Source organism: Trichechus manatus, unplaced genomic scaffold, assembly GCF_000243295.1.
Source record: "Trichechus manatus latirostris isolate Lorelei unplaced genomic scaffold, TriManLat1.0 scaffold00016, whole genome shotgun sequence".
Lineage (NCBI taxonomy): Eukaryota > Metazoa > Chordata > Mammalia > Sirenia > Trichechidae > Trichechus > Trichechus manatus.
Genome location: NW_004443952.1, coordinates 26,266,144 through 26,290,742, shown reverse-complemented (window position 1 = coordinate 26,290,742; position 24,599 = coordinate 26,266,144). Strand labels below are relative to the sequence as shown.

Below are 24,599 nucleotides of genomic sequence, written 5' to 3'. Positions count from 1 at the left end.
CCATTTATTTTTATCTCTGAAAGTATTTTCAATGTAATTTTTTCATATACCAACCATAGCATTTAATTCTCACTTCTCATACTCTGATTCTGAAAAGAAACACACCAGGAATCCTACTTATGTTGCTTCCTACTCCTTGCTAGTTTATTAATGAAATGTTTGCATATTTTATTTAATTTTAGTTGTTGTATTGTCCTACTTTAAGTAAAAAGTATAACAGCAAAAAAAAGAAGTTTGGGCCCTCTTTCCTCTTTGTACTGTGCAAAGTCTGTGTTTTTAAGAATTAGATCTATAGGCCAAGCAGTGATAATGGCACAGTAACCTAAAAGACTGCATACTTTTCTATTTGGACAAACTGTAACTTACCTAATTATTACCCATTTTGATTATTTCCAGGTTACTGCTATAATAAATAACAGTTAGAGGGGCATTAGTGATGTTCTTTAAATTGGAATTTTTTTCTTAACATTTTCCTTCAATTTATTCTCACATAAATTAAATTTTACTCTCTCCGTATAGAAATTGAGATCAAAAAGTATATATTTTCATCTCAAACAGGAAAAATTAACATGATTTTAAGGAGTCTTTTTATTGTATGCATTTTTAGCTTAAATTTTTGAAATGATTTCTCCTTATATCACTAGCATTATATCACTAGCATCAATTTTTAAACTTCTCTATCATTGTAAACACTAAGCTCAAGTCTCACTAACTTGAAAGTTTTGGGGAAAAAGTAGAAGAGGCGCACTGGGCTGAAATTTACCTTTGTTCAGTTAGTCTATTTTTCAGAAAAAAATCTAAATCCTTACATTACACAGTTCTTTTAAAAAGGAAGTTTAAAATCCTTGTGGGAACAAACTTGTTTTCAAGCACCTTCCAGTAAATTAGAAGTGTAAAAATAAAAAATAAATTTCTTAAAGAAATGCTATTAGATGTCAGATCTATAGAAGACCACACTGAGCTGACAAGCTGCTAGTTTGCAGGCCCTCTCTATACCTCACTCCTGCCTCAGATCACAGGAAGCAGGAGGTCTGTAGCCTAAATGAAAGGAGGGTCAGCTGTCTTTGGTATTCACTGACTTAAGTTGGATGCTCAGTGTCTACTGCTGTAACCAGTATAGGGAAAATTTTTCATTTCACTGTCATCCTCAGTGCACATAGCCTGTAAATTTCACAAACAACAATGTTTTAAAAAATTTTCTGTTTTTGAGAGTATAACAAGGTTTGACTTGTATTGATTGTCAAAGATTATCTTATTATTATTATATGGTTTTCTTTCAAAAAGAAATATGCTTGACCATATTCTTGGCTATATAACCTCAAATATAACTTTCAGCAAGCTAACAGCTTGGCTTCTTTTCAGACCCAAATTCATCAACAAATTTAGGTTTGTTTAAATCTCTCGATATGTTTTCATGGTGTACTTCACAGTTTCTAAACTTTGGCACTGCAAATGCATTCTAGATATTGATAAATATTTATTTTTTTATTTCTTAGAAAATAAAAGGACCCTAAAAACTTAACAATGACAAATGGTAACAAATAAAGCATTTTAAAATCTTCATTGCAGCTGTTCTTTTTCAGATGTGGAAAAAACTATTTGACTACCTTGATATACTATTGATTTAAACATGTAGATTTCTTTATCATATTTTTTAAATTTTTTTAAAAAAATCTAAGTGACAATTTTAGTATTCTTCTCAGTGATCATGTACTAAATCTTATAACTTGTTTCTTTTCCCTGTTTTTCCTTCTTTCTTTACCTTACTTTTCCTCCAATTTTATCTCCTTATATTAGACAAGGCTCACAGGCTAAAAATGATAAAACTAGGATTATTCCAGCTTTCTTTGATGATGACTATGAAGAGCAAGAAGGTATATATGAAGAGGTAGAAGGGAAGCTATCACAGGAGCTTCTAGAAAATAGTAATATAAACTTGAAGGAAGCAGAGGTAAAAGAAATCAGAACTCTTTCAAAAACTGATAACTATTACAACCAACAAGAACAACCAAAGTACAAGAACTGGAAAAAGAGACAGTCTCAGAGCCAACAAACAGAATTCTCTACTGTTCCTAATTTTGACCTTAAGCTTGAAACATGTATTTTCTCCAGATATCCCCAGAGATATGATACAATTGATAGAAGAAGGAAAAAGAAATCTTTATGCAGTCATTTTGATGACAGTGAAAGCAGGCAATATGATGATAGATCTAGAACTAAGACTAACTCAGAAAGTACATATCCAAATACCGAAAATAGTAACCTTTGCCACATTAAAAATAAGAAAATAAATTACCCAATTCTGCATCCCTACAAAAATGGATTTGTTGTTAAGAGTGGCATGTGGACCACTAAGTTGGAAAGTTATGACCATGATCTTCCTGGTTGTTTTGAGAACTGTGAAAAGTCATCTAGCTCAAACCAGCATGTCACTAATTTTACTCCATTAGATATTCTCAAAGATTCTACTAGCAGTACTTCTGATGAACTTCTGGGTTCCCCCATTTCTGATAAGCAGGATGGTTTACTGTCACCAACGTGTCTTCCATCTAATAGCCACCATATTGGGGGCTTTCCTGAAGAACCTTATGCAGCAAATCCAGCATTCCTATTACAGAGGGTGAATTGTGATGCAGACATACTTGGAAATATGTCCAGATGTTCCGTGGAAAAAATGACCCCTTCCTCTATTGAGGAACCCAAGGAGGATTATATTGATACAATGGATGAGCTTCAGTGTTTAGTAGAAACAGTGTCAGAATATTTAGCAGAGAAGGAAGAGGAGATTAATAGATTTGGTTCCGTTTCAAAAACTAAGAAATCACATAAACACAACAGCACTGTTGATAATGCAGAACAGAAAATGCCTGGGGATCAAATATCACCTTTAACCATTGGCAAGAGTGACAAGGACAAGGCCACCTCTTTCCCCAAGCCGAATGGAATGAAATGTGCTGTTGGTTCTTTATTCAGTTCACTCACAGAAAAGGTGGGTTCAGGCACAAAGCATCTAACAACCTCTGTGGAAAAGCTGGTTTATTTAGTTCCAGAGAAAACAGAAACTCTTAATCAAATGGAGATGATTAATTTGGGACCTAAACCCAGAGGGAAGTCAGTATTGGAGAAGGATCTTCCTATGCAGTCTCTATCATCCTCTCAAACAGTTGATAGTAAGGATATTGACAGACATGGCAAAACCTCTGAAAATGAGCACATAGACAATAAAACCAGGAATTTAAGCTTTAAGGATACAACAGAAGCTATTGGAAGGGACTCAGCTCCACAGACCCAGAGTTCTATTATAAAGTCTGTTTTCAGCATGCTAAATCCGTTAAAGATCTTTTCAGAAAAGGAGGGAACAAAAAAAGATGACCAGAACAAACCACTGAGAAAGGAAAGCTTTGTTGGTTGTGGTTCAGAGTCAAATCAAAGGGAAGATGCCTTTGGCAATCACAGTAGTAGCATTGTTGGTTTAGATAGGAGTGATGGGGAAATTACAGGCTGGTCCCAAATGCCCACAAGTAAGGATTTGTCATCTTCCCAAGTGGTCAATGAACCTTCAAGCTTAGCTAGTTCTTCAGGTAAGAAAGAAAATATTGAGAGTCTATTGGAAAGAAAACCCTGTACAGATCTGTCTCTGTTACCAGATCAACCCAAAATAAGTGCCATAGATACTCCAGGACATCCTTGTGTGGCTGGCAGTAGAACTGCAAATGAAGAGTCTTCTTCAAAGCCTTTAGAGGAGGACAAAGTTACTGGTAGTGATTTCCTTGAGCCACTCAGAAAATCCCTTAGCCAGTTTTTGATCACTTCTCCTGAGACCTGTCCAAAGAAAACTTTGTCAGAATCTATGAAAATTCACCAGTTGGAGGAAGATGCAGTGGAAAGGGGTTCTAAGAAAGATGGACATTCCTTTTCATTCCGTGGAAAATTACATATTCCATTTTTCCGAGTTCTTAGTCATTCTGAAAAGCAACAGGATTTAAGAGAGAAAGGAAGCATTTTTCCTTTGTTTAAATTTCCTTTCACTGACAACCATATCTCTGTCAATGACCAGAGTTTTAATGGCTCAGCAGTAATCATTGATGAAGAGATCCAAAGAAACTGCCAAGAAGATGCCAAACAAAATTCAATAAAATCTAGTTCAGTTCCAAATATTCAAAGTAATCTAGGGAAATATGGCAATACAGAGGAATTTAACAAGAATAACCCAATAAATTGTCCTAAAGATACCAAACTTAATTTCATAAAGTCTCACTCAGTTCCAAATGTTAATAATGATCTTGGGAAATTTGAGATTATAGAGGAATTAAATCTAAGTGACTACACAACAGTAAAGAGTTGTCAAAGAGATGCTTTAGCAATCCCTGAGGTTGTGCTCAGAGAATATATAACTTCAGATCCTTCAGGAGAAAGTAAGAATCTTACACAAGTAACATCTTTAACATCTTCGACAGTATTAGACTTTTCATTAGAGTTTACTTCTACCACTTCAAAATCCACTTTGGTTAATGAAATCAGTGAAGACAAAGTTGTAGATGAAGTTTCCAAGAAAAGAACCCAAGGAGGCCTACTTTCTGGCCTGTTTGGGTTTTCTTCTTCTGAAAACTCATTTAGCCAGCAAGAATTAAATTTGAAAAATGATGATTGCCATCATAGGATTGGTAGCCGAAGCTTACTCTCTGGAATATTTAATTTGATATCAAGTAGAAGTATGGCTGATTGCAAACCAGATGAAGCAAAGTCCACGGCTTTAGGTGTCATAAAGAGTTGGAGTGGAAATAAGCATTTATCTTTGGATGAGGTCCCTGTTACGTCATGTGTGACTTCTGAGAACCAGAGGAGCCATGTTGAAAAACAAGAAACTTCTGACTTCCTAAAAGGTTTCTTACCTTTACCTAAAACAGAATATGAAAACATACCATTATGTGATGCTTGGGTTGATAATTACCATTGCTCTCTCACAAGGAAAAACCAGCTAAGTGAAAAGCACCTTCCTTTTTCTGAGAATGGTCTACTTCACTGTACTGCAAATGCTCAGCAGGGCCTCTTACAGAATTCTTTGGCTAATAGGTTAACACTACACCGTGTTCTTGAGGCAAAACTACATGAAAATTCAAACAAGTTAAATTCACCAGTACTAAATACTAAAATTCTTAATAAATCAAACCACTGTCAGGCTTTTGAAGAGATGAACAATCCTTTATGTTTTGAATGGGATTCTGACATGAAAGATTTCTCAACAAATTCCAGAAGATTTCAGCCAGTTTATTACATGTTGAGTCCAAATACATTTCCATCAGCTGATGTTTTCCTATGGCCTGACTCAGAAAACCCAATAATAAATTCCTTCCAAAAAGAACAAAATGCAAATATCTTGGACTGGAGAACAGATCCAAACAGTGTCATTTGGTGTGACTTACCATATGAATCATTTGACCAATTAGCATTTAATGAAGATTACTTATTAAGAGATGATATGTGGGCAGCTAACTCATTATATGGAAATTCTAATCATCTTCCAATTAATGAGACTAAGAATTCACTAGAAGATTTTCCCATTGACTTAAGTTCTTTAAGTTATGAGAAGACTGCACGGCCCATAGTTGATCAAGAATCACTAAGAATGGATGAAAGCTTTGTGTTTTCAGGTTTTGGTTATGAGTATCAAGCATGGTTGTCATGTCTTGAAAATGGAATATGGTGGCCATCTGAGGATGGGGATTATGGATATTATATGTACCATGATGGTCAATATATATATTCTCTCCTCACTGATTCAACTGGGCAGTATGCATATTTGTTTATACCTGATTGTTCTTATCAAGAGTGTTTGAATTATGATTTACAGACAAATGATCTATCAAGTATTATGTTGGAAGACAACATTGTTTCTGCCTGTAGTTTTAAAGTTCTTGACAAGGAAGATGAATTACTGTTCTATGTTGAAGAGGAACCAGTTGGTGACCCTCTTGATTTATCTGTAGTTTTGCCAAGAAGTGAGAGGCCAATGTGTCTAAATTTAGAAACCTTTTCACAAATACTTGAAGAGTCAAGTTTTGTCCAAAGGGATCAACCATTAGATTTTTCAGGCTATAATCCTCAAAAGTTTAAAGGAGATTTTGCATCTTTCAAAGAAAAACCATATGGTTCTGAAGGCCTTGAATGTATATTGGATCTGAGATACCAGCCCAAAACTTCTGGTAATTATGTTTTAAATGGAAATCAAATTATAGAGGGAAATAAGAACCAACCTTTAGCTAAGGATTCGTCAATTTACCTTTCCAATTTCTATTGCCTCCAATCTTCTGAAGAAGCTGCTTCTTTGGTTCAGCCTGAAAATGTAACTAAAGGTTCACATCATACATTAGAGATGTCATCAGTGAACAAAGTGACTTCATTATTTTCTGCTTTGGGTACCTTGGTTGGAAGGACTTTGAATTTTGATAAAAATGAATCCTTAGAGTCTTCAGTCATGCAGAAAATGGATCAGCAGTCAAAATTAGCAGAGCTCACAAATGATGGTCTTCAGTCATTAATCTCCAGTAAGCAATTAGAGGGTAACTTCCAAAATGACGAAGAAAGTCTTCTCAAGAGGGATTTAAAGAAAGAGATATTATCTAATGTTCAGCATCCAGAATTTACTAAAAATGTAAAGCAAGAATTCCCTTTAAAGGAAGGCATTCATGTGAAAAAACGAAGTTTGTTAAATTCTGTTTTCCAGGTAAGCCAAACAACTCCTCAGGCTAAATCAGGTATAGAAGATGATGAAATCATTACAATGGACCCTAATACAATTCCTCTTGCATCACAATGCAGTAGGGATGAACCCAAGAATTATGAGCTTCCCCAGAACCAGTCTTCCAAAGAGCCTGAGAAAACAATATTTAAAAACGCATTGAAACTCTTTGGTCAGGGAGAAGACTCCTCAGTAAGTACATTAGCAAATGAAAACCAGGCATCTGGATTTTTGAACCTCTTTAAAACCCAGGTGAATAAAGAGGGATCACCGAAGTTGGAAAAGAATGATATAAAAAATGGAAAGATATCATCTCAGGAAAAGAAAGAATCTTCTGGTGTTTCAGCTTTTTTTGGTAGCCTTGGGGATTTCTTTAAAGCCAATGTATCCCCTATACAGACAACTGAAAATATGTCTGTTTCTTCAGTGAGTAACAAAGATGAGGTCAGAGCAAGTCCTAATTCTGTACTGCTAACCAGCCAGGATGTTGGGAACATTCCTGCTGCACCTATATCCTCTAAAGGGAAGGTTAGAGTTAGATGTCTAGACAAGCAGACTACTATTGATGACAGTGGGCTAAAGGAACCATCAACTAGGGAGATCCTGGCTAATAATTTGACTGGAAAAGAGGTACCCTTCAGAGACCACCTAATCCAGCAGTCACCAAATTCATTTTTTTCAGCAAGTTATCTCAAAGAGTCTTCCAGAGATTCTTCAGTAGAAACTAATGGTGTTTCTACAGTGACAGAAGTTTCAAGAAGTAATAAAATGTCTTTGGATATTCTGAACAGAAGAAATTCAAATGACCCAGAAAATCATTTTCCTGAGAAAGGTGGGAGTTTTATAACTGCCACAACATCTCCATCCCAACCAGAGTTGCCAACCAGAAAGAGTATATTTTCTTTCCTGACTGGATCTGAAAAATCTGAGAACAGAACCTCTGCTACTCTCCCAAGAGCCAAATCTCAAGCAGAAGGTTTATTCATACTTCCTTCTTTTTTTTCCACTACCAGCTCAAGCAGCAAGAAGCATGCCTCTCATAATAGTTCTACTTTTAGTTTCTTCGGCTTGTCCTTCTTGGATGAAAAGCAGCAGACTTCTGGGGAAAAACAAAGCATTTCAACTGTTCCTCCAGTGACTTCCCAGCCATATAAGAAGCCAAGTATTTTGGTAGATATTGGTGGCACAGTGACTAGAGAAAGTTCCAGTGACAATAATGATAGCATAGCCCAGGAGGTAGTTCATGACCAGCAAATGGTCCCTAGTGTTTCCAATAGGAACACCATTGAGGTTACCTCCCTCACAGATGAACTCAGCATAGAGAAGAACTATCAGGGAAAACAGAATTGCAGTAATGGACCAGGGACATCTTTAGCAGATTCCCAGATGACTCAGTTGCAAAAAGATATTGTTCCTCATTCACCATTATTTCAGGCACAGGCTGAAACACTCCTCAGTGGTCCTGAGACCTTTGGGGTATCTCTCCATGAAGAAGAGGATTTCAACTGGAAAACCTTCCTCAGTGACTCACCTGTCAAGTCTTTGTCACATGATAGCCATTTAATTGAAGAGCTCAACAATTTAGACACTTGCACTAACCACCACCAAAATGAAAGATTTACTAGTGACCCATTGAACTTGCCATTAGAAAAGACCCCCGATGAGGTCTTACCGCAGATCCTGGAGCCAGCCTCTTCTGCTACTGAGCCAGGGTGTGCAGGGCACCTCCAGAGCCAAGACGCAGATAAAGATAAATCAGTGTTGGCCTCTTCAGCAGAAATGCTTTCAGGGTTTGTGTCCAAAATGAAATCTTTCTCTGGGTGCTTAACTGAACCTCCCAAAACTTTCTCTGAACTTTTCTCTTCTCCTAAACCGACAAAGAAAAAAACATTTTTCCCCCTTTCTTCTAGTATATCATCTCAGCCCCTCACTGGTGAGTTATTTGGTATTTTCAAAAGTTCCAAACCAGAGACATATAAGCAAGAATCATCTATTCTGCCTACTTTATGGCTTCAAAATGATTGTTCTAGAGATGTTCTAGAACCAGTCCCTCCAGAAAGTTTGCGGAAAGAAGCTACCACTGCAGTGCTCAGTTCAAAATCTGCTCTCAGTGACTGTAGGATGACTGTGGTTAGTACAAAGTCAGACTCAGATACCTTGACAGATGATCCTAAACTAACAACCAAAATAGAAAACAATAATATTCCTGAAACTATCCCTGAAAATATTCCAGAACCCCAAGGTTCTGAAACAATTGGTGTTGCATTTTCTGTTGCCAGGGATGATACTGTGCAAAGAGTATTGTCTCTGAGTGATGAAGGACACATGGGGGTGTTGCAGGCTATAGACACAGAGGCATCGTTGGAAGCAGAGCCAACACAGTTGCATCCAGATCCTACCTGGATTGCCAAAGAACTTCCTCCCCCAGTTCAGCCTCTTCTTCCTCTTAAGCCAGATGCAGCTATACAATCTGCCCCCACAAATCAAGATATCGTGGAGCTACATGCAGCCAATTTATCAGAAACCAGTACAACACTGTTTGGTGATATAAGTGTCAGCCAGAGCACACTGGAAACTCAAGAGTACCTTTCTCATCCTGGGCTGGAGGAAACTGTACTTTGTGCAGAAAAAAGTTGTGGGATACTTCATGCCCAGAAAGATCCACCTGCAATCCCCGAGGGAGAGCAGCCAAGACCTCGATTTGAGATCCCAAACATGACCAGTTGGCCAAAGCTCCGCTTCCCATCCTCTGCTCCTGACCATGGGAAACAATTGCGCTCTTTCTTTTCTTCACTTTCCCCCTCTGGCAGTAGAGCAGCAGAGACTGGTTTACTGTCCAGTTTTAAGAAGCTCTCAACTCTGTCTGAGGGAGGTGGTGAGGGAAAAGAGAGTGTACTGGCAAATAATCTCAAACTAGGGTTTGGAAAGAAGCTGGATCTTTCCTTTCCATGGCCAAAAGAGAATAAAGGGGGCCCTGAACAATTGCCTGCAGAATCCTCCTCTCTAATTTTGGTTATCGGTAGTGATCAGGACCGTAACTCCAGTGAAGCTAACAAAGCTTTGGAGGCTTCTCAAATATCTGGGGCCAGTATTGAGCCTGCTAGGACCTGTACTCAGCCCTTTGGGACCTCTGAGCAGCTGGAGACCAGGCCAAATGGGTGTACCCATGGGCTTTCAGGGCCTGGAGAAGTGGAAAACCAGCAGGAAATCCCAGCATCTGGAGAACACTTGAGTACCAAAGCCAGCAACCTCTCTGTCCCCACATATTGTTCAGGGAGTCATGAGGAGGAGTGTTGCCCTGTCTCTAAGCTACTTTACCAGCCAGAAAAACAAGAGGAGGCCATGCCTGCTAGCACTGACTATATTTCAAATGTACACCAGCCAGTCACTCTGAATGACATCAAGGAGCCAAAGATCAACAAAAGGCCTGTTCTCAACTGAAGCATCATAAATAGTTTTAAGGAATTGACCATTTATGATGCAACTGACTTAGTGGTAGATTAATCATACCCTGCTTTTTGTCTTGCCTGTGTTTTTCCTAGCACCTGCGCTTCATGTTAATTAGGGGTTAATAAGAAGTAATGTGTGGGTCTTTTCATCCTCTCCCTTCTCTCTAGTGCCAAGGATAATTCATTTATTGGAACAAGGGGCATCCTGCTTAAAGGAAAGGCTAGACCCTAAGATTTACTCACTCTGGTTTGCTCTACCTTGTATAATGTACAAGATGGAGAAGGGAGGGCAGAAAGAGGCAGTGAGTAGTTGAGTGTTATATATTAACTACAACTACATGATAGATGCTTCCTTGGGCCTTAGGCATTTATATCTATAATAGATGGGGAGAGACCTTCAACTTTGCTTTTCTGATCTTCTAAGATACTTCCTCCAGTGGCAATGAGGGTGTTATATAAAGTACAAAGGATGGCTTGAGATAATCTGTATTTCATATCCTATTCCACATGGATTTGCATAGCTTCTTCCAGTGTATCACTCTCTGCCTTTACTACCCTTGAGACTGGAGTTTGATTAGTGCTTTAAGTCAAGTCTCATAGGACCTCAGGGTTGCCCTTTGCTGTAGTCCTTCAGTCTGGAGCACTGTGCAGGGCCCATCTACAGAGGATGTTATTACTTCTTCTAAGAAGAGGCATTATTTAGTGCACTTTAAGAATGCTACCCTGACCTCTGACCCAAACCTATCCAAAGGGGCTGGTCAAGGGCTTTGGAGATTCTGTGTGTGTGTGTGTGTGTGTGTGTGTGTGAGAGAGAGAGAGAGAGAGAGAGAATGTGAGTATGTATGTGGGAAACTACTTAGAACAGTGTTCTGCTACCATGGGATAGAGGATCAAATATCAGCCTGAAATTAATTAGGATGAACCATGGGGGAATATCTCACTGGAAAACGACAATGATTTCTCTTGATTTGGAGAAGGATAAACATAAGTAAAAGCTTGGCTCTGTGGCAAGGAAATTCCTTGTCCTTTTGCATGGAGGCTTTCCAGCACCAAGAATAAAATGAGGGTCCCTGACTTGGGATTAAAATACCCAAGTGGGCTGGGATATATCTTGCCGATCATTGCCATATCCCTCTGTCTTAATAGGACTAAATTGTTCAGATTGGGCTGAAGAGAGACTCAAGGGAGTAACTTCTGGATACTGTTTTTCTTTCATTGCTCTGCCCTTCTCACCAATCACTGTCCTTTTCTCTGCTACTACTGTTATCTCTCATAGCAGGGTAAAGGATTCACTTTCTGGGCATGAGAATTCAGGTGGTTGAGAGAGGTTTGGGTTGGCCTCTCTTTAGGTATAGAAATGCACTAATACAGCCATTACCCATATCCTGAAGTTGAGCTTGTCCACTTTGTCTAGAACTGAGCCGTGCCCTGAGAGCAACTCAGTTACAGATGGGCAAGTTAATCTTTGAGACACTCCCTATGCTTCTAGGATATCACTGTAGCATTCACATAGGTGAGACCACTACCCTGTGGAATTTCTAGGTCCTGGCCTCCATTTCCCAATGACTTCCATTACTTCGTTCTGCAGGTGGCTGAGAGATAATTGAAAGAACATGTCTACTCTCCAGAGGAATTAAGGACCTCTATTTTAATAAATACCAGAAAAAGGGAGTGGAGTTTATTCACTACTTTTTACTATGTGGAAATTAGAAAACTTTAATCACAGCCACTGGACAAGTTCCTTTAGAAGACTGAGTAAAGAGTTTTAAGCAATGGGCTATTTTAATAATTCTTGATCCTGCTCACATATATCTCATTAAGATAAAATATTCTTCAAAGTCAAGTGCAAGGTAGATGTTAAATGCTGTTGCAGAACCCAGCATGTTGTGTTTTTTTTCCTGTTGTGGTTCTGCTGAATAGAGACTACTTCTGCTAGACTGTGACATTTGGTCCTCTTCCCAGGAATCTCCTGTTTGTGATCCCTGATCCTTGCCATTGACAAAATCATTATTTCCTGGATTTATCCATACTTTTGCCCTGATCCCATGTTTGCATTTATTTACTCATCTGTCTTCCTCTTGTTCTCCCAGCCCCACCAGCAGTAGTAGGTATGGCTCTTCCTGTAATGTGAGTCAAGGAAGCTCTCAGCTGAGTGAACTAGACCAGTATCACGAACAAGATGATGACCATCGGGAGAGGGACTCAATTCATTCCTGCCACAGCTCTGGAAGCTTCTCCAGAGATGGCCAAGCAGGTGTTAGAGAACAAGAGAAAGTCTTGGAGGTGACAGATGAAACAGAGAAGGAGAAAATATGTGAACCCAAGGAGATTAAACAAGATGCCACAGCCCATCCTCTCCCACATCTGGTGCTACACAAAGAGGACATCTTAGGCCCCCAGGAGAGGTAGGTGATGGCTGCCCTGAGGCGCTCCCAAGGCTTCCTTAGTACCTGCCCTGTGATATTGCTGAGCATAAGTGCTTTTCATTTGTTTCCTTGCAGCTGAGTGTGGTGGTCATAAGACACTCAGCTCTGCACTGCTTACAATTGGTACCCATAAGGAAGATTTAAAACTTGTTGCTTTAACAGTCTTGTAATGAAGCTCATTACAGAATTTGAGTGTTGTTATTATGGAGCTAAATTGGTCGTTTGAATATTTGAACCCTGAGAGGTTGGGGCACAGCAGGGTTTCTCAACTTTGGCACTATTGACATTTTGGGCCAGACAATTCTGGGGAGCTGCTATGTGCATTGTAGGATGTTTAGGAATATCCTTGGCTTCTAGCCACTGTATGCCAAAACAACCCCCAGTGGTGACAATCAAAAATGTCTTCCGACTTTGCCAAATGTCCTTTAGGGGGCAAAATTGCCTCCTGTTGGGGTAGAGTGATAAGGGCTGGGTGTGATTTAGATTCTCAAATTTCAAGGTATAATAATAAAGCCTCTCACTGAAAGACCAGAGCAGTTAATCCTGATTACATGGTAAAAGTTAGGGAATGATTGATGCTTCTATTCACCCTTGGATTAATGGCTGGGTCACATGCTTTTCTGATGATATAAACTTATTTTCTCTTTTTTTTTTCCCTGTTTTTTGGTCATTTTTCATGGCTCATCTAATAGGCAACATATCTAGGAGTCTGAGCTCTAGGCCAGCCTTCGCACTGGGTTAGTGACCCACTGGAAGACTCGCTCTTCGCGGACCTTAGACTTGGCAGATACTATTGTCAGGGGCAGAGGTCTTGGTAGAGCAGCAGAAGTGCCCAATGAGAGTACTCTTCCTTTACTTCTGTTTATGTCTTCTCAGGTTCTAACTGTGCAAGTAAGTCTGGTTCTGCCTTGGCCAGAAGTACCCACAAATGTTTTAGAATAATTGACCAAGTTAGATGCTGTCAGAGCCTAGCATATATTTTACATGTCTAGATGGTGGACACTTGTCTGCTGCCTTGGCTGTAGCCTCCAGTGGGAGAAAGGAGAAGCATTATCACCAAGCATTAACCACTGTTCCACTGCGGATGTTCCTGAGGCAGCTTAAGGAATAAGTTCATGGCAGGAAAAGGGTGATAATTTTTTCCTGGTACTTTTCATGTAGTCTAGAAATTGGTGAGACTTCCAAAATACTTGGTGGAACAGGGAGGGTTTGCAGGAGCAAATTCTGCCCTTAATGATGTTGTGCAGAACTCCCAAGGGAGGCTGGTAGTTTTAAGAGGTAGAGTATGAGGGTTGAAAGCCTCACTCCACACCTCTCTTCTGAGAATATACCAATAGTTCCATAGTTCCAACACTAGGCATTGACTCAGAGCCCTTGCAGTTGCTTATATTGTCCTGATCCCTGACTGTCCCGGTGAGCCACCTCGTTGGGCCGTTGAAGGTGGGAAGGGGAGGAAGAGAGGGAACAGATGAAAAGCTAAAAGGAGCTGTCATTTTAAAGTAGAATTGTTTTCATTTTGGGTATTCACGTTTATGCTGTTTTAGTAGCCTCAGTCACTAAATAGTCTTGGCATGAGTACAAACCATTTTATTTTAGATACTTGGCAGTCTTACCTTGATCACTGTCACCTTGTGGCTTTAGCTATTTTTAAGGAACTATCTTTTCTTTGTTACAAGTTTTCCTGAAGACAATGCATCTTCACCATTTACTCAAGCCAGAGCGCATTGGATCCGAGCAGTTACCAAGGTTCGACTCCAGCTGCAAGAGGTAGGAAATCTGTTGTTCTAAAAATGTGTTGGGACGATTTTTCCTTTGAAATTGGGAGACATATGGTGCCAGAGAAGCAGGCAGCGATTAGTCATCTCTTTACAGTGTGCTTCTGGAAGTGCATAACAATTCAGCCAGAGCCTGGGAGATGGGAGACCATTGACTTTTTTCTATTGTTTGCTTATTATTAGAAAATAAATAGACCTAGTCGGTTGAGAGCCTGAAGGTAAAGTTGGATGCTTATTTTCAGTACGATTGTCACCTTGAGGCCATTTTATTTTGAGTTTAGGAGAGAGGACTATTTCAAGGCTTCTTAGGTCAGTTGTTGTCTGTCTTGACTAGCCAGGTCAAGTACTACTGGCTGACCTATTACAGGCCAGAAACAGTGTTCAGAAGTTTATATGGACTTCCCTAATTTCATGCCCAAAATATCAACACAGTAAGATATGAATCAGTCTGAAAAAGTAAAAGCAAAGGTAAGTATATTTCATTCTCAGTGTTATAAATGTGAAGTGTCCTTATCTGTATGTCAGTAGGAATAGGCAGTCTTCAGGTAGGGAGCACATTTTAAAATGACGACAAATGGCTCTCAGGAATAGAATACCTGGTAGATGTTAAAAAATGCAAATGTGCAAACACACGCTTTAGAAAAATAATTTATTTTGAAATAATTTCAAACTTGGGGAAAAGTTGCGTAACAATAGCATGAAGAATTCCCACGTCCCACTCAACTAGATGCTTCAGCTGTTGACGTCTCGCCGCATTTGCTTCATCACCATCCCCCCAGTATGATCAATCTTTTCCTCAACCATTTGAGAGAAGGTTGTAGACATAATGCTCTTCTCATCCCTACATACGTCTGTGTGTATTTTCCCAAAAATAAAGGTTGCTTTCCTATATAACCACAATATAACCATCCAAATCAGGAAATCAGCAATGATGCAACACTGTCATCAAGACCCCATGCAAATTTTGCCAACTGTCCCAGCAGTGTCTCTTTTTCCTTTCTGGTACGGGATCCAATCTAGGATGACAGATTGCTTCTAGTTTTCATGTCTCTTTAGTCTCCTCCAGTCTGAAACAGTTCCTCAGTCTTTTTCTGCCTTTCATGTCCTTGACAGTTTTAAAGAGTACAAGCCTTTCATTTTGTAACATGTTTTTCAATCTGGGTTCAGCTGATGTTTCCTCATGTCCAGTCTCGGGCCATCCATGCTTTTCTGGCAGGAATTACACAGAAATGATGCTGTGCTCTTTTCTGTGTAGCGCATCAGGAGATACATGATGTCAACCTGTCCCACCACTTGTAATGTTACCCTTAATCATCTGTTCAGGTTTGTATCTGCCAGGTTTTCCCCTTATAATAGAAAACTATTCTGTGGTGAGATATTCTGAGAATATACCAATATCTTGTTCCTTATCAAATCTCAGCCCACCAGCTAAGCATCCATTGATGACTCCTGCCTGAGTCTACCACCGCTATGGTTGTTGTCAAATGGTAACTTTCTATTTCTGTTATCCTTTCTACATTAATTAGCTGGCATTCTGCTATAAGGGAGAGATTTCCTTTTCCCCCATTAATTAATTTATATCAATATGGACTCATGGATTTTTAATGTATCACGAGTTGTAGTCCATTATTATTTATTTTGATGCTCAAGTTGTTCTAGCTTCATACAAGCGCTCTTAATCTGACCCTTCAGGGAGAAGATAATGCTTTAATAATGTGTGAAAAGGTAGCTGCTGCTTTTCAGAGGAAATTTGCTTTGGAGGAAGTATTTTGAACACAGATGTCTGGAAATATTTCCATTTGTGCTCGAGTATGTCTGTGTTATCAGAAACAAGGAGTGTTATGTATACCAACTCATAATTGCATGCTTTAAAAACTTGAAAAGAGACTATTAACATTGAAAAAGCTTTCAGGTGAAATTTTTGAATGAGGTTTGAACCCATTTGTTAAAATATAAAAATATTTCTAAATATTTTGCAAGAACTACTAGATAACATCAGAGAAGATGAAAATTTACTAGCCACATTTCAACAAAATCTTTGAATATTTGGCATGCAGAGACCAGTTGTACTTCTTTCATTTGATCGATGTATCAGTATCTGTTTTAGCTATGAAAACCAAGTATTGAAATAAATTGAATGTGGAACCAGACCTTCAAATCATTTTATAACAAAATATTAAACCAAGATATAAAAAATAATGAGGTATATTGTATCACATTACTTTCACTAAAAGATACTATTACTACTGCTAATATTTTTGGTGACAAAAAATAACTTTTTGTACCATTAATAAAAAATTTTTTTAATTTAAATGCTTGCTTTTTCTTTTATGATTTTTACATTTTAATTTTTAATGATGTAATTTAAATATTTATACATGTATATAATTTTTAAATGAATAAATATACATATATTGAGGAGTGTATACTAAAAATATTTCTATGGATAGGGCTGCCAAACATTGGGAGTCTGTTAATCTAGATTGACATAGGTAAACATTTAAAGCGAACATTTTTGGAGTCAGTGTCATAATTCTTATTGATTTTTTAGTTCTAATTTTTTAGAAGTAAGGGTCTTGTACTTCTTATAAAGGAAAGTAAGACAGATAACGTCTATGTGAAAGAAAAGTCTGAATGAAAAAAATAAGAATATATTGGAGCAGATACAGTTTAAGTTATGACTTTTCTTTTTAAGAGGTAATATATCTTTAAAATGAGCAGCTGAAAACAGTTGCCAAAGCTTGGCTTCATCAGGGAAAGACATGGTTTATCTAAGAGTAACTAAGGATCATTGCTAATTAATTAAATAAGAGAACAGTGGTAAAGATATTCTGTACACAGGTAACGTAATTGGCTGCTGAATAGAAGTGGCCAAGAGGAGAAAGTCAAGTCAGAGTTTAAAGAAGAAACTGATACAGTTTAAAATAGAGGCAGAAATATATCATTTATACTTAAGATGAGATTTGGTGACAGATTGGTTGAGATTGTGAGACAGAGAGAAGTTAAGCACAGCACCAAGGATTTTTTTCTCTGAATAATCCCAAGTTCCACCTAGTCACTGCCTTAACCCCTGCCCAAGATAATAATTTCTCTTAGTTTATTATTTATCATTCCAGAATTTCTTTATGTAAGTGCAAGCAAATATGAATATATATTCTAAGTCTCCCCTCCCCACTTCTTATACAAAAGGTTGTATATTATACATACTGTGAACATCTTGCTTTTTCACTTGGAGTGTCTTTCATATCAGCCCTCAGAGTTTTTTTCTTTTTCTTTTTTTACAGCTGCATAATACTCCATTGTATGAATGTACCAGGAGTATTTAACTAGCCCCCTGCTGATGGCCATTTGGTTGTTTCCATAAATTTGCTATTATAAACCATGACCTTTTACATATGTCATTTTGCACTTGTGCAAGTGTACCTGAGGGTAAATTCCAGGAGGGGCTATGAGTTTGTAATTTTTATAAATACTGCCAAATTGCCCTTCATTTGTCCGTGGCTTAAAATAACAAAAGTTTGTTTCTGGCCCATACTGTATGTCATGCTACATGTCGAGAGGATCTGCTTTAAGTTGTCTTCCCTCTGGAATCTAGGCTGATGAAGCAGTCAACATTTAGATCATTGCCGGTCACAGTGGTAGAGGGAAATAAAAGATAACAAATGAAAGAGAACGTAGCAAATTGCATGCTGGCTCTTAAAACTTCTGCCCAGATGCGACGTATATCACTTTTGATCACATTTTCTTGGCTACAGCAAATCAGAGAACCATACCTAATTTTAAGTAGGCTTTTTTCTGAGTTATAAAATTTTTTTTAAGAAACATGATGTAGTGATGATTAGTAGATTAATAATATTCCATCATATAGATCTTCCATAACAATTCCTCTTGTTTGTTTACTATTATAAATAATGCTATGATGAACATCATTATACATAAATCTCTGTTTTCATTTCTGATTATTTCTTTAGTTTAACTTCCTCAAAATAAATTCAGATAAGTTACTGAGTTAAAGGGTATAGGCTTTTCAAAGACTTTTGATAAACTTCTAAATTTCTTTTCATAAAAGTTTCTCCAATCTGTAATTTTCAGTATTTGAATGTGCTGCACCAACATTGAATATTATCATTTTTGCCAATTTGGTGGAAGAAAAATGGTATTCCATAGTTTTAATTTACATTTTTTTGATTATTTGTGATTTGAATGTTTCCTATAAGTGTATAGGTTGTTTGCATCTCTTTAGCTGATACTGCAATAAATAGACTTTGCGGAGTTACTCTAGGAATCAAGCTACACTTCTGTCATCCCTATAAGATTGCCAGCTACTTGAAGGAAGAGATCCGATAACATCATCTCTGTATCCTTGGGTCTGGCTTAGTACCTGGCCATCTGTGCTTAATAAGTGTTTGATGACACTGCAAATGCTGATGAGGCAGTAATGTGGGCAGTGTGGGTGGGAATAGATATGAATCTGTACCTTATTTGGCTCAGCTGCAGAAAAATCTGGGGGAGGAGGTGAGACTTTTAGCTCTAGAAACGGAGTCTGCACTGGCAGCAAGTGGGTGGGTGTTCCAGGTGGAAGGGACAGTAAAGGAGAAGCATGGAGATGGGCCATGAGAAAGACTTGACAGGTGCTCTTGAGCAGCCTCAATTGGACCTGATGGTTGCTGCAGAAAGATGAAGAAGGAGTAACTTACCAAGCGGGGATAAAACCCCATTGCCGTCTAGTTGATTCTGACTAATAGCAACCCTTTAGGACATACTAGAACTGCCCCATAGGGTTTCCAAGGATGTAATCCTTATGGGACCAGCCTGCCACATCTTTGTCCCGGGGAGCAGCTGGGGGGCTCAAACCGCCAACCTTTCGGTTAGCAGTCCAGTGTTTAACCACTGCACCACCAGGGCCCCTCAAGGAGGGATAGAACTGAGAAAATAGATTAGAAGGCCCTTGACCAAATGGAGCAATCCCAGGAAATCCAAGATTGCAGCTGGGCAGCCTGAGAGAGGGGTCAACATTTTCTCAGGGAAGATCACTAAGGCAGAGAACTAATCAGCTCTCTCCTGCAAAGTTCTGTTCTTACTTGTGACTTTCTCTGAAGCAAAGAGACTTCCTTCTTGTCCTGTAATTTCCCCTTAAGAAATGATGAGGCTCAAGGGGAGGGCCCTTGAGGATTCCACCTCTTAGACTTAGTTGCACCAGGGAAGCACTTTTTCTATAATCTTAAACTCCTGGATTTTGCTCTGACCATGGCTATTTTAACTTCCACCTCTCTTTAACCAGAACTTTTAGTGCCCCTCTTCAAACTTCATGGTAACTACTGCTTCACAAACCGAAGAAATCTCAACCTGGACAAGGGCCCCAGCTGCTAGTCTGATTACTGTCAATAGCCCTTGCTCCCATCAGGCCTCTTCTGGCAAACTATAGAGTCCTTACCCACCACCTGAAACCAGAACCTACACATTCTCTACCTTCTGGCCTTGACTGAAAATCTGGCTGTTCCCTGAAGTTCTCTTTGGTAGAAACTATGTTGTTTCTTATGTTCCATGTATTACAGGTTCAGGAGTAGGGCTTGGCTTTCTTTGACTCCCTCTGCTACTTCTAATACTAACTTGGTGGCACAGTGCTTAAGAGCTTGACTGTAGGCCATTGCTAGAGCCTCACACACACACCTACCTTCCTTGTTGTTGTTAGTTCCAGCTTCCCTATATTCCCCATTCGTTTATTGACAACTTCAGTATCTACATCACAATTTTCCTTTTAATCTCGACTACTGCCATAATAATTATTGTTATCATCATAGTAAATAAATTTATTGAATACTACTATGTTCCAGGCATTACATATCAAGTGCTTTACATGCATTACCCAATGAATTCCTCACAATAATTCTATGAATTAGGCTTATGTTATTAGGCCCATTTTTCAGATGAAGAAACTAAGGCTTAGAAAGATAGGAACTTGTCCAGTATCATCCAGCTAGTGAGTGGTAGAAACAGGAATCAAATCTAGATCTGTTTAGCTCCAGAGCCTGTGTTCTTAACACTATTCTGTACTACCATAATCTTATAACCCTGTTTTCCAAAGTGTGTTTCACAGGACTTTAGTGTCTAGAAATGTTAATAGGTGTCATGTGATAAAGGTTTTTTATGGTCAAAGAAATTTGGCAAACACTGAGTTCAATAGAGTATAACACCAATAGATTGTTTTACTGTAGGACTTCTCAGAAACTTAAATATACCTAAGCCTATTATTATGATCTTCAAGAGAGGACTATAGTATGTACATTATTATTGCAAACTTATTTGACCATGAAACTATTTTTTGGAGAAGCATCCTGTAGGTCTAGTTTTCTAAGGAATACACTTGAGGGAAGTCTGTCTTAGGAGATTTCAGTGCCATCTACACATGTCCCCATTATCTTCTCTACCTACAGCTCACTGTGGTATGGCTTCTGCTTCAATTCTTCACTAAAATCGCATTTGTTAAGGTCATCAGTGAGCTCCTGGCTCTCTGATTGTGGCTTGTTGCCTTGCTTCCTCTGCCTTTTAAATTCCTGATGCCACCAAGACTGATTTCACCTTTTCCTCCTAAGGCAGAAGAGGGAAGAAGATGGTACAGAAGCTTAAGTGTCCCTCATCTGTGAGTCTTTGTTTCCTGAGGTCTTACTGATGGGAAATGTGATCTCCAGACTGCTATATGCAGAGCCTGTTGATAATATCCAGTGTCAATTTACATCAGTTTACTATTATCCCTGTTACTAACAAAATTTAGGGTAGAGCAGTGTGGGAACATTTTTAAAGAGCTGCTTTATGCAGTTGTCAAGATAAATATATGGCTTGTTTTACCTCTGAAACATTTGAGACATGTTTATGACTGGAGTCTGGCTGTTAATCAGTGCTGGTCTTCCCATACACCTTAGACCAGGTTCTAGGCTGTAACTAAGTCTGTGTCCGGTATTTGGGGAAGCTTACTGGCAGGGGTGAACTTGTCTGTGGTTTCTGAGGAGCATAACAAAATATCTCCAAGGAGTGTCATGATATCATTGACCTGCCTAGAGTCAGAGGAGGGTATCACATACTGGCAGCAGGCTTTGACTCTAGCTGATAGCATTTTCCAGGCATAGTATCAATAAAGGAAGATACTTAGCACACATGGAATGAATAAGATTGATGGCCTCTGTATTAAATTGCTTGCAACCAAATAATAAGCAAAGCAGCCCTTCTTTCTCTATCACCTTCTCTGACTCCTGCCACTTTTTATTTTTATTATTGTACTTTAGATGAAGGTTTACAGAACAAACTAGCTTCTCATTAAGCAATTAGTACACATATTGTTTTATGACATTTGTTACCAACCCCATAACATGTCAACAGTCTCCCTTCTTAACCTTGGGTTCCCTATTACCAGCTTTCCTGTCTTTTCTGGCCTTCTAGTCCTTGCCGCTGGGCTGGTGTGTCCCTTTAGTCTCGTTTTGTTTCATAACCTGCCGCTTGTTTGACAGTTCAACCAATAAGAACATTCAGTACTGCCTGGGAAGGAACTCTGTTCCTCTGTGGGGGAAAATCCCTTTGTCAGAGTCATCTAGAAGGAAGCAAATAATGGCGTTATTTCATTTTAAATCAAGCCAACTAATAAGTTGGTATTTGTAGGACATTTTCTTACCTTCTAGGAGCTTATAGTCCAGAGGGGAGATAGAAATAATTAATAACCGTTAAATATTTAACTACTGTGCTCTTCTCAGACATATTTTCTCAGTCCCCATTCTCGTTTTCTCTGCAGCTTTCCCTAATGTTTTTTAAAACTTGCACATTCTTATAATTTTTTTTCTCTGCTTCCATGGTTCTATTCTCCCAATTCTCTTTCTTCCTATCTGTCTCTTTTTTCTACAATCTTTCTCTATGGCAACTCTTTTAATTTCAAGTCTATAACTTCTCAGCCTCTCATTGAGAATCATTAATTGAGCAACTACTGTATGATGACCTCTGTGCTAGGCAGCCACTAGACTTCTAACTAACCTTTTTACATGGATGACTTTCAAATCTATACTTCTAGCCCTCCCCTTTTTCCTTAGGTTCTGTCTTTCATGTCTAGTTATCTATTGATTATTCCCACTATGATTTTCCTCCTATTTAAAACCTTCCCCCTGGGTCTGTTCCTCTTCCTTTGTTCTTTATTTGTGTTAAAGGCACCAAAACCACTCAGAATCGTGGTGTCATTTTTCGTTCTTCCCTCCCACATTGGATCGTTTGCCAAATCTTGCTCTTTTTTGCTCTGATTTCTTTTATCAGTCTCATCCTCTCTGTTCTCCTTTTGTTCTTGCCCTCTACTGCTTAGAATATAGTATTAGCCTTCCATCAGTTTCTTTGCCTTTTTTTTTTTTTTTTTTGAGTCCATTGTATATATCATTGCCAGATTTATCTTCCTGAAAACCAAGCACTAATCATGGCTATAACTTATGCTCAAGGCTCAATCCAGATGTCACATCCTTTGAAGCCTTCCTTCCCCAAAGTCTCCAGGTAGAGTTAGACACTCATTTTTATACCTTTCTATAGCATTTCATACATAATCAATTTTGGTGTTTCTCATATTGTCCTGGAATTGTGTGAGCGTTTGTCTCAAGATTATGTATTTCTTTAAAGACTATATACTGTATGGTTCCTTTTATATGAAGTTCAAAAACAGGCAAAATGAATCTGTGGTATCAGGCATCAGGATAGTGGTTACTTTGTGGGGAGGGAGTTGGTTAATAACTGAATGTGGGTACAAGGGGGCTTCTAGGGTTCTGGTAATGTTCTGTTTCCTGATCTAGATTCTGGTTACATGGATATAAAAACTCACTTTTAATTTATGTACTTTTCTATATGTTATAATTCAACAAAGAGTTTAGAAGCTAAATGAAAAAAAAAAAAAAACATTGAGACACAGAATAGGAACTATGTCTATTTAACTTTCTATCCTTGATGACTGGCATCCAGCAAGCTCTTAACAGGTATGTGGGTGAGTGAGTAAATGAATGAATGAAAGAATAAATGAAAGTTTCTCCTCAAAAAATACTCATTTTTCCTTCCGTTGGTAGTTAAATTATAGTTTTAACTTTTTAGCCTGGCATCCAAGACTACCCATGACTTGGCCCAACCTATTTTCTAACCTTTGTTAATCCAATGGCCATATAGTGCAACTGGAAAAACTTGGGCCTTGGAATCAGCCAGAACCTGAGTTTGAAATACGGTTCCACCACTTACCACCTGTGTAACCTTAGGCTTAGGCAAGTCACCCAACTTCTTGGAAACAGTTTTCTCATCTCTAAATTGGATATGATACCTGCCATGAGGTCCATGCATGGATAAGGTTTAAATAAGATAATGCATGTAGAACAGGGCCTGGCATGTTGTTAGCATTCAGTAAATGTTAATTTCCTTTCCTTTCCAACAACATGCCTTCCTTTTTCTCTCTTTCATATCTCCTCTCATCCTGTATCCTCTGCCTTGAATGCTCTTCCTTCTCTTCAGTTTCCACATATCCAAATCTTATCCATCCTTTAGGATCAAGCTCAAATACTACCTTCTCCACAGAGCCTTCCCTGATTCCCATCAAACTAGCATCTCCAAAGCAGGAAATATTTTTCTCTCTTAAATTCACATCCTATTAGTCACTCACTCTGACCTTTAGGAATTGCTGAAGGCTGTCTTGTCACTCCATGCCCAACTAGTAGGCACTCTCCTATATGTTGATTTCAAAGTGTAGTTCCTTTGGGCCATTAATGGGGCTATAATGTCAGAGGCAAGAACTGTCAGTTGAGGCATGAAAAGGCAGGTTGAAAAACTGCTTTGGGCCTTTGGTAATCTTTTTTTGTATCTTCTCTTGCACTGGGAGAAAAATTCAGATGTCTAATCCATGATGTGGGCCCAGGGGCAAAGGATCAAGTTGTAGACTGCTTGACCTGTGTTTTGAATTGGACTTTTGTTAAAGAGATCCTTATGACCCAGCCTGGCTTATCAATGTAGGGAGGGCATGTAGGATTTGGGTTTGAAGTCTTAGGGATTAAGAGTGGGCATTCACCTGGAGTACTTCTCTACCTAATATGCCTTGGGGACCTAGTACATTTAAGTAGAAAAACATTTTAGGAATTTAGAGATTCTATTCCTGTCCATATATTTTCTTGTGCCTCTGCTTTCTACTTGCCTTTTTCTTGTATACATATGGGCTTTA

General features: G+C 38.6%; 1 protein-coding gene across 1 annotated transcript in view; it reads left to right on the top strand.

Annotated features, from left to right (window-relative positions):
• Positions 1–24,599, top strand: part of UNC13B (unc-13 homolog B) — a 184,723-nt gene that overhangs the window by 95,594 nt on the left and 64,530 nt on the right. Inside the window, exons 9-10 of the mRNA XM_004372297.2 lie at positions 12,279–12,593; positions 14,291–14,381. Coding sequence (XP_004372354.1) covers positions 12,279–12,593; positions 14,291–14,381 — 406 coding nt within the window. The remainder of the gene's footprint in view (positions 1–12,278; positions 12,594–14,290; positions 14,382–24,599) is intronic.